Below are 14,920 nucleotides of genomic sequence, written 5' to 3' on the forward strand. Positions count from 1 at the left end.
TGTTATGCTGAACAGAAATGATCTGATTGCAACCAAAATTGAAACACGATATTCTAGTGTATACACTTAATGCCAAATTATGTAACATTCCATTCGACTAAAGTGGAATTTAATGCCTGTGCATTTCCTTCAGACCACCTGCAAAGATGAAATGGTCTTTGAAATCCTTATAAATTTTTGGAAGAATTACAAGTACAAATTTTCAATGAAATGCATCTGCATGGAGTTCAGGCATAACACGTATGGATGGATGGATAGACCAAATGTACCCAAAAGGGAGTAGGTTCAATTGTGAATTATGCCCCCATCTAGCATTCAAGTCCACAAAATATGAGTAAAATTAACACTTTGACTGCCATGTGCACACAGCAGTCAAAACAAGTATAGTTCAAAACAAGTGTGCCTCACACATACACTTTCTGCTAGAGCCATGTGATATGTATCTGTTTCACAGGTTAACTTATTATTCCCAAGTGGTCTGTGAAGATGGAAAAAAAAATTGTATCGTGGCAGTTAACATGTTAAATTACACAGAGTAAAGTAACTGGCAGTTTTGCAATCTTGTTACTTTTTATAAACACAGCTGCATGTGTGCATGTTCATTGAGAGAACACGCAAATATTGTTATTGTAAGGAGATCATGTGAACTAAATGGCCAATTGTGAATTAGATCTTGTTTCATGCGAGTGACTATTTTTAAAAAATTAGATGAAAAACACTAATACAAATAAAGAACATTTTATTAAGTTGCAAACAAATGTATTTTGCACAAGTAATACAGTAAAACTGTAATTAACATTTTAAAATATACATAAATATATATGTGTGTGTATATATATATTTATCCATTAAGAAACAAACTGTACAAGTATAAACATCTAATATCTGAACTATATTTTCTGTACACTATATACAACATCTAATAGTAATTTAATAATTACTGATCTTGCTCTTCTTTGCTTGGAGGAGTTCCTTTTAGTGGTCGTCTGAACAAAAGGATATGAGGTTCTAAGAAATAAAAAAAAAGCATAAATTTTTTTTCCAAGCATATTTTAATTTTATGTTAGTGCATCTTGTATATCCTGCAAAATTGATCCTATATAACAAGTTACATGATATTCAAGCTTATTTTCATACCATTTCAGTGATACAAGCATTTGATCACAGTATATCTAGTTCCAAAATAGTTATTAGAAGACAACAGTTGCAACAGCATTAACTGCTTTCTTATTTGTTTGTGCCTTTTAAATTATTGTACCATATTATACACTTAGATGTGTTTGAATTCTTATGTCAAATTCCTTCTTAAAATATTAGAAAGCCCTTCGAGATATTTGTTTATTTTTCTTAGAACTCATTCTTCAGCTCTTGATCAATAATTTCAAATATACTGATGAAATTTAAGTCCATCTATCCTATAGAACCCTTTAAGCAACTTAAATGTTTCTCTATCATATCCCCTCTTTGTCTCCTGTCAACCAACTTCTGCAATCCACACACACACCTTCAATCTATTGTCATAGGGAACATTCCACAGGCCACTCACCATTTTGGTCACTTGCTCTGAATCCTCTCCATTACTTGCTCATCCCCAAGAAACCCAGGGGACAACAATTGAGTACGGTAATCTAGATGTGGGTGTATCAAGGCCTTATAAAGAGGAATGACAACTCCTTTATCTCTATTTCTTAAGACATTCTTCAATAGCTAAGTAATCTTATGGGCTACCTCAACAACCTTAGCAATATGCCCTCTAAACTTTAACTCTGTCTACCTCCATCCCTAAATCTTTAGCTTCATCTATATCCTGGAGAATAGTGCCATCACTGTGATACATGGCTTGTAATCTATTTATCCCAAAATGCATAACTTTAAATTTCTCAACATTAACTTGACACCCATTAACTTTTACCCATACTGACAGCCTATTTAAATTGTCCTACAAGCTCTCCAATCGCATTAATTATTACCCTACCTAATTTTGCATCATCAGCAAACTGATTATTTCCTATATCATTTATGTTCAAATTAAACAGCAATGGTCCCCAGCACTGAACCTTGTGGCACACCACTAGTCACCTCGATTCTGCCCCTCCATATACAACTTTTTGATATCAGTCCAGCAGCCACCCTCCACTTAACCAATGCCATCCCCATTTGTTCTAATTTGCATAACAGAGTTCCATGTGGTATTTTGTCAAATGCCTTTGCAAAATCCAGCAAAAATCATCATGCAGCCATATCCTTTATCCAACTCAGCTGTTACTCTATTATAAAAAGTTAGTAAATTACTAAGGCATGACTGACCCTTCACAAAGCCATGGTGATCCTCATACAGTATCATATTTTTATCTACCCATGCTCTTTTTTTTTTTTACCAATTTTTCTAGCACTTTTACCACCATGCCTGAGATACTGATTGGTCTATTTCTACTATAGTCTTAGAACCTCCCTTATACAAAGGAATTATTTTGTCCTCTTTCCACTCCCTTGGAACTCTACCAGATCTCAGACTTAAATTAAACAGCTAGTCAAAGGCATTGCCAATTCCCTTGCACATTCTTGCAAATCCCTAGCTGATTTCCCATCTAATCCCACAGCTGTGTTTACATTGAGATTCTGCAATATCCTAAGAACCTCTAATTCATCCACCTCTGTTCCTGCATTAGTGTCTGTCACATAGGTTAAAGCAGTAACTCAGTAGGATGTTATATCCTGAAAGTAGTAATTCAACTATTTTATCTGCTTCTGTCTCCTCGTAACCATCATCACTCATTAAGGTTAATCTTCCAAAGTCATTCTTCCTCTTACTTGCCACATAACAAAAGGACTTTTTGGGATTTTCTTTGGCTTGCTCGGCTAGATTTTTCTCATAATCTGATTTTGCCTTCTTTGCCATGCTGGTCACCTTTCTTGCCTAAGCCTTGTACGGTTCATGAGTTTGCTAGTCACCTTTCTCTTTATATACCCTCCACAGCATTTTTTTCTTCTTCTTCTGCAGCTCATGTTTAATGGTATTACTCATCCATCTAACTCCTACCCGATTAACCCTCCTCATCCTAGGTATACAATTTAATACTGCTTTCTCTAGATGACCCTTAACTATATCCCATAGACTATTAACATCCTTACCCTGGAGTGTTTTATGCCATGGTACAGACTTAAGCTTTTAAGCATGTCATAATCACCTGCAAATACCCCTTCTTGATAAAATATTCATGTTTTACAATCTCTCAAGTCAAGACTGCATGGTCACTTTTGGAGGCAATGCTGTCACCTTGGTTATGGATAGCTCTTCTGATCCTATGACCAGGTCCAATACTCTTTCACCCCTAGTCACATTACATGCTGCATGAAGTAATTATCTCTCAGCAGGTATATAAATTCTATTTCCTTTCTGCCATGTGATCTTTCTTCCTTCCAGTCTATATCTCCATACTTGAAGTTCCTCATAATAATCACTTGACCTGTACTCATTGTACTAATTTGGCAAACTCCCTAGCCTATAGCAACAACTGTATATTTTGTCTTACTGGCCTTAATCTCACACCAGACTGCTTCAAATGAACAACTGCCCTTCTGCTTGTCTCAATCTTTCTTTCTCATCACTATTCAAAAGAAAACATTGCACTATGAAGCAACAGTATAGGTAAATACTTTTTTTTAAGTTTTCTTTTCATATCCTTTAAATTTCCAATTTTTCCTGCTAGCAAAGAATGAGTAATGATATTCAGTTTTCTTGTTTCATTAAAAAAAAAAAAAAAATCAAACATTATACAGAAAACAGCAGTCTGTTCCTTTCATAAAATAATCAGATACTTTTATATCACAGATAGAAGAATCAAAATCCTGTAATAAAATGTCTCATATACTTCAGTCTCAAGGTCTCTGGATATATCACCTGGTTTAAAAATGTAGATTTTGTAGAGCTTTACAATTCTTTAGTTCAGCCTTCTTCACCTCAAGTGATTTCCAAAAACATGATAAGCCTTGCTAATTTTTTGAGGATTAGCAAGGCTTTTCTTGGGTTTCTTGGAAATAACTCCCAAAATTAAAATATTTTCCTTCTTTGTGTTAAAGAACGAAAGGAATAAGAGTGAAGTCATCTAAACTTCTAGAAAAAATTTCTGTCATCGATTAGTTTGAAATAGGTTAAGGTATTTTACTGCATTTCCTGCTATAACAGAACTTAGTGTGTTTTGTGTGTGCCTGTGAGGCATGGTGGTGGTGGTGGTGGTGTGAAAAATATTTACTTTTTATTCATCCCTAGCTCCCTTTTAACCAAAACGCTTCATAAATGCACACATGTGTAATTAGAGTTTGTAGAATGGCATGTAATTTGTTCCCTAACATAGTAATTCATTGCTTCATCCAGAATACCACAACTGTAAACTGATATTCATTTATCTGCAAGAAATTTATTTGTACTCATGACTATTCTTTTCCTTAGACATGCTAGTCATACACAAATGGTTCATATCTGATTTATGCAGGCTGAAATTTAGTTACCTATATCTCTTAGAAATTTAAATATACCAACCAATTATATGGATTCTCCTAATTATTGATTAGGAGAATCCATATATATCTTTCAGGATATATAATTTATATATCCTGAAAGCAACAAATCTTATCCTTTCTACATAGCTATGGTTTCCTTCCGCAAAAATGATTTGTCACATCCAGCCCTGTGAGAAGTATACAAAAATACAAATTTATACAATGCTCAGCATCAATGTGTTATGTCATTGAAGTTCCATCTTTTCAGTCCCCAGTTTGTATCTAAATTTTATATTAGTGTTGAAAAAAAAAAATGAAACTCTGTAAAATAAAATTTAGATAGTCTACTAATGATATCTCTGTTGCTCTCTACATGCTTTTACACTTATTTCTTCTTTGTATATATCAGGCTCACATGATTCCTTACTTTCAGATAGGGAAAGTATCCAAATTTGAAAATATATTGCACATTAAATATTATGTTCATTGTTATCATAATCAAAGATTTACCTGGCTCATGAATCATATAGTGAATCCATCCCTCACTCTGTTGAACACCCAAGCCCCTCCACTCTTTTTCACTCATAAGTTGACTCTTGGGTACCTTCTTTGCTATTTCCTTTGGTAACATTACATGCCTACAGAGGAGTGAAAGGAAAAGCAGTGATATTTTATCTTTGTTGAATGTAGCAAATCATTTCAAAAATCAATTATATTTTATTTAATTACTTTTCTACATAATACCATAATGGTTGAATAAATTTCTTTCCCATCAAAAAAAAAAAAAAAGTGTGCGTGTGTATGTAATAAAATAAAAACATTTATGATAAACAGCTAAACTGAAATTTCCTAACCAGTTTAATTTTTCAGACATTTTGCATTACTGCTAGTTGATTAAACTGGGTATTTTAACATGTAGCATGAAAAAGAAGGGGAGGAATCAACTCAAATAGTGTGATGTAGTACAGAAAAAGATTTATGGATAAAGATGAATGTTATACACATACATGCACTGCCTGGAAAGAAGTCAACAGACATCCCCATGGGAAAAGTGCATCATGCTACACAATGAGCTGCATGTTTGTAGCTGGCATAAATTGGAGGATACTCCCAAGTCAGTGCAACTGTCTTGGTGAAATGGCAGCAAGAAGGGAACTGACAAAGTTTGAAAGAGGCATTGTGATAGGATGCCATGTTGCAGGCTTATTTGTTCGGCAACTTGTTAACAAATTGGGCCATCCCAAGTCAACAATCAGTGATACTATACTGAGATGGAAGTGCAAGGAGTCAACTGTATATGCTAGCTGCAGTGAATGACCCCCCCCCCCCACCACACTCAACGAATGTGACTGCACAGTGCTACGAAGGATAATTTGTAAAAACCACCATTCATCGGCTGACACATTGAATGTGGAGTTTCAGGCATAGACGAACATGAATCTGCACAAAAAAACATTCATATCTGAGGCTCACAACATGAGTTTGCATGGTAGGACCGCAATATGAATTCCACATTACCTGAACCAACATGCAGCACTGTCTTAGTGGTGCAAAGAGCATATACAGTGAGACATGGAAGCGTGGAAAGCTGTGTTATGGAGTGATGAATCATGCTGCAACCTCTGTTGAGTAGATGGACAGATGTGGGTGTAGTGGATGCCCAATAAACATCTCTCACCAGAGTGCATAACCCGAACAATGAATTTCAAAGGTAGCGGTGTGATGGTATGATTGTGTTTTTCCTGGTTTATCTTCAGAGATCTTTTTGTGGTGCCACAAACACTGAACTCATGAGGTATCTGAACATTTTGGACAATGCAATGCTTCCTACTTTGTGGTGTTTCTACGGAACTGACCATTGCTTCTTTCAGCAAGACAATGCACTGTCATAAGACTGCCGCTGTAACTGCATAGTTTGTGGACATAAACATTCATCACACTTGAGACTGGTCTCCATAGAACCCTGACCTCAATTCTATTGAACACATGGGGAATGAACTGAAGCATCGGGTAAGGTCAAGGGATATCTGCCCATAAACAGTCCAGAACCTCATATGCCTACAGGATCGCTATCGTATGTTTGTGGAAAACGCATGCTCCAAAAGGATTGTCCTAGTCAACATATATGCACACGCACACTGCTTGTGTGTGTGCATATGTTATGCACATACACGCACGCTCATGTAATTAAAAAAATGCATTTTAATTATTAATACTAAGTGAGCCCACCTTTGGTCTGAATAACAGCAACTACCCTTCGAGGCATGCTCAACTAATTTCTGATACTTCATAACAGGAATATTCTTCCATTCCTTGCACAAAATTATTACCATTGCAGATGATGATTGGCTGCTGTGGTCTGGAGTGAATTTGATGTTCTAATTGTTAAAAAGATGTTCAATGGGGTTGAGGTCTGGACTGAGCTAGCCAGTCCAATACATCAACGTTGTTTTATAGAACCAGTCTCAGACATGCAGTGCAGTATACCATGGAGCATTGTACTGAAACATGCAAGCGTCACTGCTAAAGTACTTCCATAGCACTGGAATCATGAAGATGTCCAGGTAGCCATCAGACCTCATGGTTTTTGGCATATCCATCAGTAACTAGAACAACATTTGTGGAAGAAATTTACAGAAACTTTGGAACTTGATAAATGAAGTTTCTCATATAGAAAGAGAAATGATTATCAGATATTAAAGGTTCTATTAGTGCAGTAATGATTTAATAGTTGTTTCGAAAGATACAGGTAGTCAATTTTTAAGTGTTCAATCATTTTTCCTTGCAATTGCTTCATACAAGAAGAGAGAAAAAAAAAAGTGTGAATCTTGAAGACAAAAGTAAAAAGAAATGCTTATCTGCGATTTTTTAGAAGCCATTGAACAAGGAATGCCAAACAGTTTTTGAATCTGAAGATTTCATTGTCAAGTCTGAACTTTTTTGTATCTCTGACAATTAACAGGATATTACGGTTATTTCCAAGAGAGAAGTATTTCTGTTGAAGAAATAAACAGTTTCTTTCAAGAGAGGTCCAGATGCAGTTAAGAGACGTTCTTTTTAGCTGGTACATTTTTGGGCCTAAAAACCATATAAGATATGATTGATCGTCTTTTTAGATTTTACGACAAGTTTCTGTTGAGGTTCAGAATATTGCATTTTTTTTAAATGTATCTTAATATTATTAAACTGTTTTATATGTTTTTGTATACTGAAGTGTGAAGATTCAATTTACTTAATTATTGTTGAAGTTAAGATTGAATTCTGAGGATATAGTTAATTGTCATAGCAAATTACGTACATCTAACATCTTACTTATGAGCTTAGATTTCAGTGTAGAAATCTGATAACACACTCAAACTATTTTTACAATAAGCAGAGTAAACAGTATTGAACAATTTAAAACTTGTTCACAACAGTGTAATTCATGACAGGATTTAATAAATAATAAACAGAACTTTAAAAAAAAAAATAAAGTTTTAATACCTTCTTACTACTTTCATTCGTAACTTCCAGGGATGGTCTCTTGCCCCTTCCTCTTGATCTACCGTATGAAAGAACTCCCCAGTATCAACTCTACAACTACCCCTCTACAGTTTAAATGTCTCAGTCATATCACCTCTCCCTTCTATCTGCCAAACTCCACAGTCTGCATGTCTTCAGTCTATCCTCATAGCTAACATTCTAGTCCTGATATCAATTTTGTTATCTGCCTTTGCACTCCTCTCCAAGGTTAATATATTCCTTTCAAATCCCAATGACCAAATCTCAGCACAATAATCCATACGTGGTCCAATCAGAGCTTTAGAAAATAGAGCCCTAACTTTTCTATCTTTGCTGGTTATCTTTCTCAGTATTGTAGCAATCCTTTGTTGTTACCTTTATGTCTCCTAAATTTCAAGTTTCTATCAATCATCACCCCAAGGTCCCTTGCCTCCTCCATTTCCTCTAACAAAGTATGGAGCTCCCTATCAGTGGAACCAAATTTCAAGACCTTGCATTTAGTTGCATTAAACTGTTACCTAAATTAATTTGTCCACCTATCCAGCTTATTCAAATTCTCTTGAAGGATTGCCATATAAGCAATATTACTAATATCCTTTCCCAGCTTCGCATCATCTGCAAACAACTGAATATCTCCCTGCAATCCATCTCATTGATATAAAGGTTAAACAACGGTCAAACAATAATTGGGAAACTGTTAATCTGTAAAAGTGTAAATTTTTGTCAAATTTAATTTGACAAAAAACTGGCCACCTCTGATTGCCGGAGAACACAGTCAAAATATCCAAATACTTGAATGATATTCTAGTCTCGAGACCAAACATAGAACTTTTGATGGAAGTTTTTTCACTTGGCTATGTTATCAATTATATATCTGGTTTAATCCTTTATCCAAGTGTAAGCAAACAAAGTTTGCGCCTGAAGTATTTTCAGGACTTGAGCAACTCATGGTAAAGGTGGGCTTTGCATTATGGGATACTAAGGCAAGTGATCAGAACTTATCCCACCTTTACCATGAGTTGCCCCAGTCCTGAAAATACTTCAGGCGCAAACTTTGTTTGCTTTCACTTGGATAAAGGATTAAACCAAATATATAATTGGAGATGTGGGGTTCTTGCTTGGAGAGAGGTGGATGAATGGAATGCATTGTTAGAGAAGTATGTGTAGAACCAATAAGTTTAAGGCATAAGTAGTATAATGAGCTTTGTATTGGAGATTAGTGATCTTCCAGAATGGATCCTGTGATTCCTTGGAGGCATTATGTCTGTAGCCTTATTCTTTCAAAGAAGAAGAGATTTGTGCAAGTGTGACAGAGTACATGCATTTTTGTAATGTTATATTTCAGTGGTTCAGCAATTCTTTTTCTAACTGAAATGGCATATTTTAAGGAGCAAAGAATCTGCATCAAATTTGGCAAGTTTTACTATGAAGTTCTGAAGTGGCTAAGGGAGAGCATTCAGCTCAAACATCCAGACAAGTGAAAGAATGACTGGTTTCTCCACCATGGCAACTTGCCCACCCACACATCACTTGTTGTTTAAGAGTTCCCGGCTTCCAAAAACATGGCATAATTCCCAATCCCTCTATTCACCTGACCTCGCTCCCTGTGATTTTTTCCTGTTCTCCTGGATGAAAGGACATCGTTGACACAACTCAGGAGATCCAGGCAGAATTGCAAGTGGTTCAACACAGTCACATTTGAGGATTTCCAGGAATGCATGGAATCAGGAAAAGCTGCTGTGGTATTGTATAAATGCCCACAGGGACTACTTCAAAGGATATGGTGGAAACTAGGAGTCAGAATAAGTAATTTTTTTTTATGGTCAACCCAAACTTTTGGATGGCACTTTATAGACATACAGGATCATGTTCACATCCTGATCCTCCCTCTTCTACAGAGGGTCGAGACATGGTCCTGTATCCTGATGTAGTATTTTGACACAGGATCAATAGCTCTGCCATCTTTTATATTTAATAACCTATTAAACGACAGCTATGTTATTTTTCTCATAGTCTTCTTTGTAAAGCTAACTAGTTGAAAGATATTATTAATCAGGCATTTCCATAAAGTTATGGACTACTTATAAAAGGTTCCTTAATTCATAAAGCACCTATCATACCTCTCCTTGAACTCAGTGAATGAAGAAGCACTCACTGCTTCTACTGACTATTCATTCTGCTCATTCACAAGAAAAAAACTTAGAAGCTGATCAAGCAAAACCCAATTATATCTGTTGTCGTGTCGGCCTCTACCTCAAAACAGGTCCTAAAAAGGAGACAGCTTAAGATAGTCAAGGCAGAATGCATTTATACGGTGTCAGACTAAATTTCAGAAGTCTAAAATTGTATTCAGACTACTATAATATACAAACACTTTGGTGAAATCAAGTTGATCTGCTGCAACTAAATCCTATGCTTCTTCCTCACGAGTGAGGAAGAAACATAGGACATAGACATTTTATGTCTATGGGACATGGCTGTTAATAACTAGCTATGTCCCATAGACATAAAACCATTAGACTAGAGTAAACTATCTAGGAGTGAATTGATGCAGGCATGAGTCTTGGTGTAATATCTACTCCTCATAGGAAAGACTAAGCTTTTGGTACCAGTGTCTAAAAGTGGCTAAAAATTATTTTTGGACTCCAGAACAAAATCCTGGTTTACTTTTTTGAATTCCATTTCTTTCTGCATAAAATGAATGATATTTTTGGAGTTTTATTGGACATCATGAAAAACTCAACATCTTCTTTTCAAAGATATAACTTTAAAATAATTATTTCAACAAACTGGTTGCTAATTAGTATACTAAACCATGACCTCTTATTCTGTTTCTTCTAGCCAAGTGCTGAAATATTTCCCTTGCATCCATCCTATAATATCCTCCCTCCCCCCTTTTTTTTCTTTGCCTATCAACCAACTTTTAATCCGCAAGCCTCAACCTATCCTCATTGGGAGCATTCCACAGACATCTGGATCCTCTCCACTAATTCCTTATCCCCAAGAAACCCAGGTAACCAGACCTGAGCATAGTAATACTGATGTGGTCATATCAAGTCTTTATAGAGAGGAACAATAACACCTTTATCTCAGCTTGTTAGCGAGTTCTTCAATAACCAAGAAATCCTATGAGCTATCCTGACTACTTTAGCAATATGCCCTCAACTTCAACTCTATCTACTACCCCCCCCCCCCCCAAATCCCTGGAGTACAGTTGCCTCAATACAGTACACAGCTTTTAATCTAGTGTAACCTCCCTAGATGACTCCTTGGAGGTGTCGCATAATAATAATAATATAATCCTTGTATCCCAAAATGCATAACTTGACACTTTTCCGCATTTTATGCCTTACTATTATTTGTAAGTGTTCATGATAAGCTCAATTTTCTATAAAAATGTTTATCAAAAAATTATAATCATTGTTATTAAATATACAAACTTTAATTAATTAAACAAATTAATTAATTCTTGTTATTTGAATTTGAGAGGTTTGATGTTATGTAAACACAAAATTTGAAGAATATGGCTCAATCTCTAAGTAAATTGTTTTGTTACACATATGCTATAATCCCCTTTGAGTACAAAAAAAAAGAAAAAAATGTATTCGAAGTATCATTACTTCATTGGAGTTCCTACTAGGAACAGGATAAGATTTACGCAGTTCCCAATTATCATGCTAACCGTAAGAAGTTAGGCAACGACTTAAGCAATTTCATTTACTAACCTGTATTCATACTTATCGTCATAGTACTTATCAGAGTAGTATATATTTTTACCAGCCATAGCTGATATACGTCGAAATAACTAAAATCAATCAACAAGCTACACATTCGAACGACTATCTTTCTAAAATTTTGATGATATCAATTTCCTTCAATGTTAAGTATTCAAAACGCCCTCTTAAACGTTTCATTTGTTCATAAATATCACGTGACAACGGGGAGGAGAGAGATTGGAATTAAATTAAATTAACCATGTCAGATTTGTCAAGAAAAAAAGAGAAGGGAAAAAAAAAAAAAAGGAATTCCTTATGTAATGAAATAACTATGAAAATAATTTGATAATAATGGCTTTCCTGGAATCAGGTAGGTCTTTTGTCATTGAAGAAGAAGGAGTATTTGGTTATAAAGAAGTGGAAAGGCGACACAATTTTTCCACATCATATGTGAGGTGATAACACCAAGACTTCTTTATAGGCCATCAATGTACGTGTCTGCAGTTGTGACTGAATTGATGTTAGAGAGGCTATCACAACCAATATTCAGAATTCGTTTGGCAACAGTCCCTTTAATTAAAGCATGGGTTTCCTAAGGCATCGTGTTTTAGCAATCTACATACTTATAGCAAAGGGACAAATTCGTTGGATAAGAGTGGTGCATACACTGTAGTATTATATTTTCAAAATCCTTCGATAGATTGCCACATGAAGAATACATACAACCGCAAGCTGTATGAAGGATCGATATCACGAAAAACGAAAGTAAAAAGTGGTGTGCGCAAAGGGTTTGTGTTTGGTACCCGTTGCGCTTAACTTGTATGATAATGATATTGGGAAGGATTTGAATTGTGATATTCAGTTGTTTGTAGATTATCAAAGTTATGGTAACTATGAAGAGTATAGCAGATGTTATATCTTTGCAAGAGGACTTGGATGTATTGGCTGAGGAGCGAATGAGTAAGGTAACCATTAGCCCTACTCCGTATGAGGGAATAAAAGGCGTTAGCTGATAATTATTATTATTAGTAGTATAATTATTAAAAGTGACCTACAGGAAGTCAGGGACACATCTTGGAATGCCACATACTATACACACACATGCACCAGCTATCATACTTATTCTTGAATTCATTCACACCGCTTGTGCACACACAACATCCAATGACAATCCATTCCAATAAGAGAAAAATCTAGCCCTCACCCCCCCCCCACTTTCTTAGCAACATTCATTCTCAGCCTTCCAACGATGTCCTATTGGCCTCTCCGCACCCTCCATAAAATGAAAAATTCCATCACCTGAAATCCTATATGACCCTTTCAGAAGTTTGTAAGTCTCAATCATATCACCCATCTTTCTCCTGTTTGCTAGTGTCTGCAGTCTACAAATTCTCAATCTGTCTGAATAATCAGTATTCCAAAATCGTGAAATCATTTTTGACACTCTCCTTTGCACTTTCCTTCACTGTATCAATCACAACGGAAACCAGACCTGCATCCAATAGTCCAAAGGAGGTCTTATCAAATCCTTGTAAGAGGCAAAATAACACTCCTACCCAGTTCCGAAGATATGTGGCGCCCCTAGGTCAGTTTTATCAGTGCATCGTAAGACAAGACAGGCATGATAAAATTCTTTATTGTTAAAAGCAGTTTATAGTTATTGCCAAAAAAGCTCATATAGAGCATTTTGAGGAGTACTGCTCATACCTCCCAACGCTTCGACTCTGGTCCTCTCTAATACTATTACTTTTTTACGATGTTGGTGTCTCTTGACCTAAGCCTAGAGCCGGCCCTGCTCCTACCTTTACACTGCCCCTACCCTTATCTTCCCCTACCTTTACATGTGAAAGTTCGTTTCAGCATTGCAATTATCTTTTGATTTGTATTTGCAGTCTTTGCTGTTAAATGGCTTCTGAATTTCAACTTGCTATCTACTGACACTCTAAGATCCCTTGCCTGATCAGTTACTTCTAGCATAATTCCATTGAGTTTTTTTTTTTTTTTGTGTGTTCATATGTTGTTGTGCATGTGCTAGTAAACATATATCATCTCTAAAATCTATATACTGTAGCTGTTCTGTCAAATTCCACTGTATTCCTTTTGATTTTCATGACATTTCTCATAACCCAATCTACAACAATAAGAAATATTGTTAGTGAGCAAATACTGCTTTATCTAACTACTGTTTTAATTTCAAACTTTTCTGAAAATTCTGAATTGTGTATGATTTGTATTTTATATTTTTCCTATTTTTTTTTAATTACACGTACAAATTGATCCGAACACTCACGTTTCAAAGAAATAATAATAATTTCTCAAGAAAATAAGTACAAAAATTAAACTCCAACTTTACCTAATAATTTATATGTTCTCTGCTGTTCCAAATAAGTTCATTAATTCGCTTAAGCATGGTCTCTACGAATTCAGAATATATTTTTCTTATTTTTACACCTCGAAACCATATTATTATAATGGATTAAACTAAGTTATGATTTCTATCAAAATTTAATTTTCCAAGTCTCCTTTTCACATTACCCTCAAATTTTCTACTGCGTTAATGTCAGGAGAGTTACCTGGCTACTGAAGCAATTGGGTGTTGCGATTTTTTTTAGGAATTCTCGCTTTTTTTTTTGAAGTGTGAAATGGATCGAGATACTGTTGGAAGATGAGTTCTAGATCCTTGGGACCACTCTTGTCTTCAGTGTTTTTATGTTTTAATCCCTTTTCGTCATACCATCAACAGGCACAAGTTACTCTAGACCGTTATGTGTAAAACTACCCTAGAAGATCTTTTTTGCTGGGTGTTTAGGAGCTATTTTTTAATGGGCGGCAGAAGTCTTCTCAGCTGGTGATTTGTGAACATAACGTACTCGTTCTCCTTGTACGAAGAAATGGCTCTGAGAATATGGTTTCTTCCACTTCACAACAGTTCAATCTTTGTTCACTTTTGCCAAATGGGAACTCTTTTCATATATAGCATTGTCAATAGTTGTTTCTTTCTTATTCTGTGGGCAGTCCTTCCTGCTTCCAACAATCTTTGATGGACTCATGTCAGAACAATTAATCCCACTAGCTGAAAAATCTATTTAATTCTACAGCAGACAATTTTGGATTCATTTTGCTTTTCCTAACTAATAAACGATTATGAGTAAGTATAGTTTTTCCATTTCACCCACATGCCAGGAGCAAAGATATCTGGTTCC

General features: G+C 35.5%; 1 protein-coding gene across 1 annotated transcript; it reads right to left on the reverse strand.

The window, feature by feature from the left end:
• Positions 1-724: 724 nt before the first annotated feature.
• On the reverse strand, positions 725-11,861 carry LOC150098223 (cyclin-dependent kinases regulatory subunit-like). The gene is made up of 3 exons (XM_090406266.1): positions 11,727-11,861; positions 5,011-5,138; positions 725-1,008 (listed from the first exon to the last, which is right to left on the reverse strand). Exons 1-3 carry the CDS (start codon positions 11,783-11,785, stop codon positions 938-940), a joined length of 258 nt encoding a protein of 85 aa, XP_090262392.1. The 5' UTR covers positions 11,786-11,861; the 3' UTR covers positions 725-937.
• Between the last annotated feature and the right edge of the window lie 3,059 nt (positions 11,862-14,920).

This window comes from Typopeltis vanoorti, chromosome 16, assembly GCF_054136105.1.
Source record: "Typopeltis vanoorti isolate ZY-2024b chromosome 16, IOZ_Tvanoo_1.0, whole genome shotgun sequence".
NCBI classification, from domain to species: Eukaryota; Metazoa; Arthropoda; class Arachnida; order Uropygi; family Thelyphonidae; genus Typopeltis; species Typopeltis vanoorti.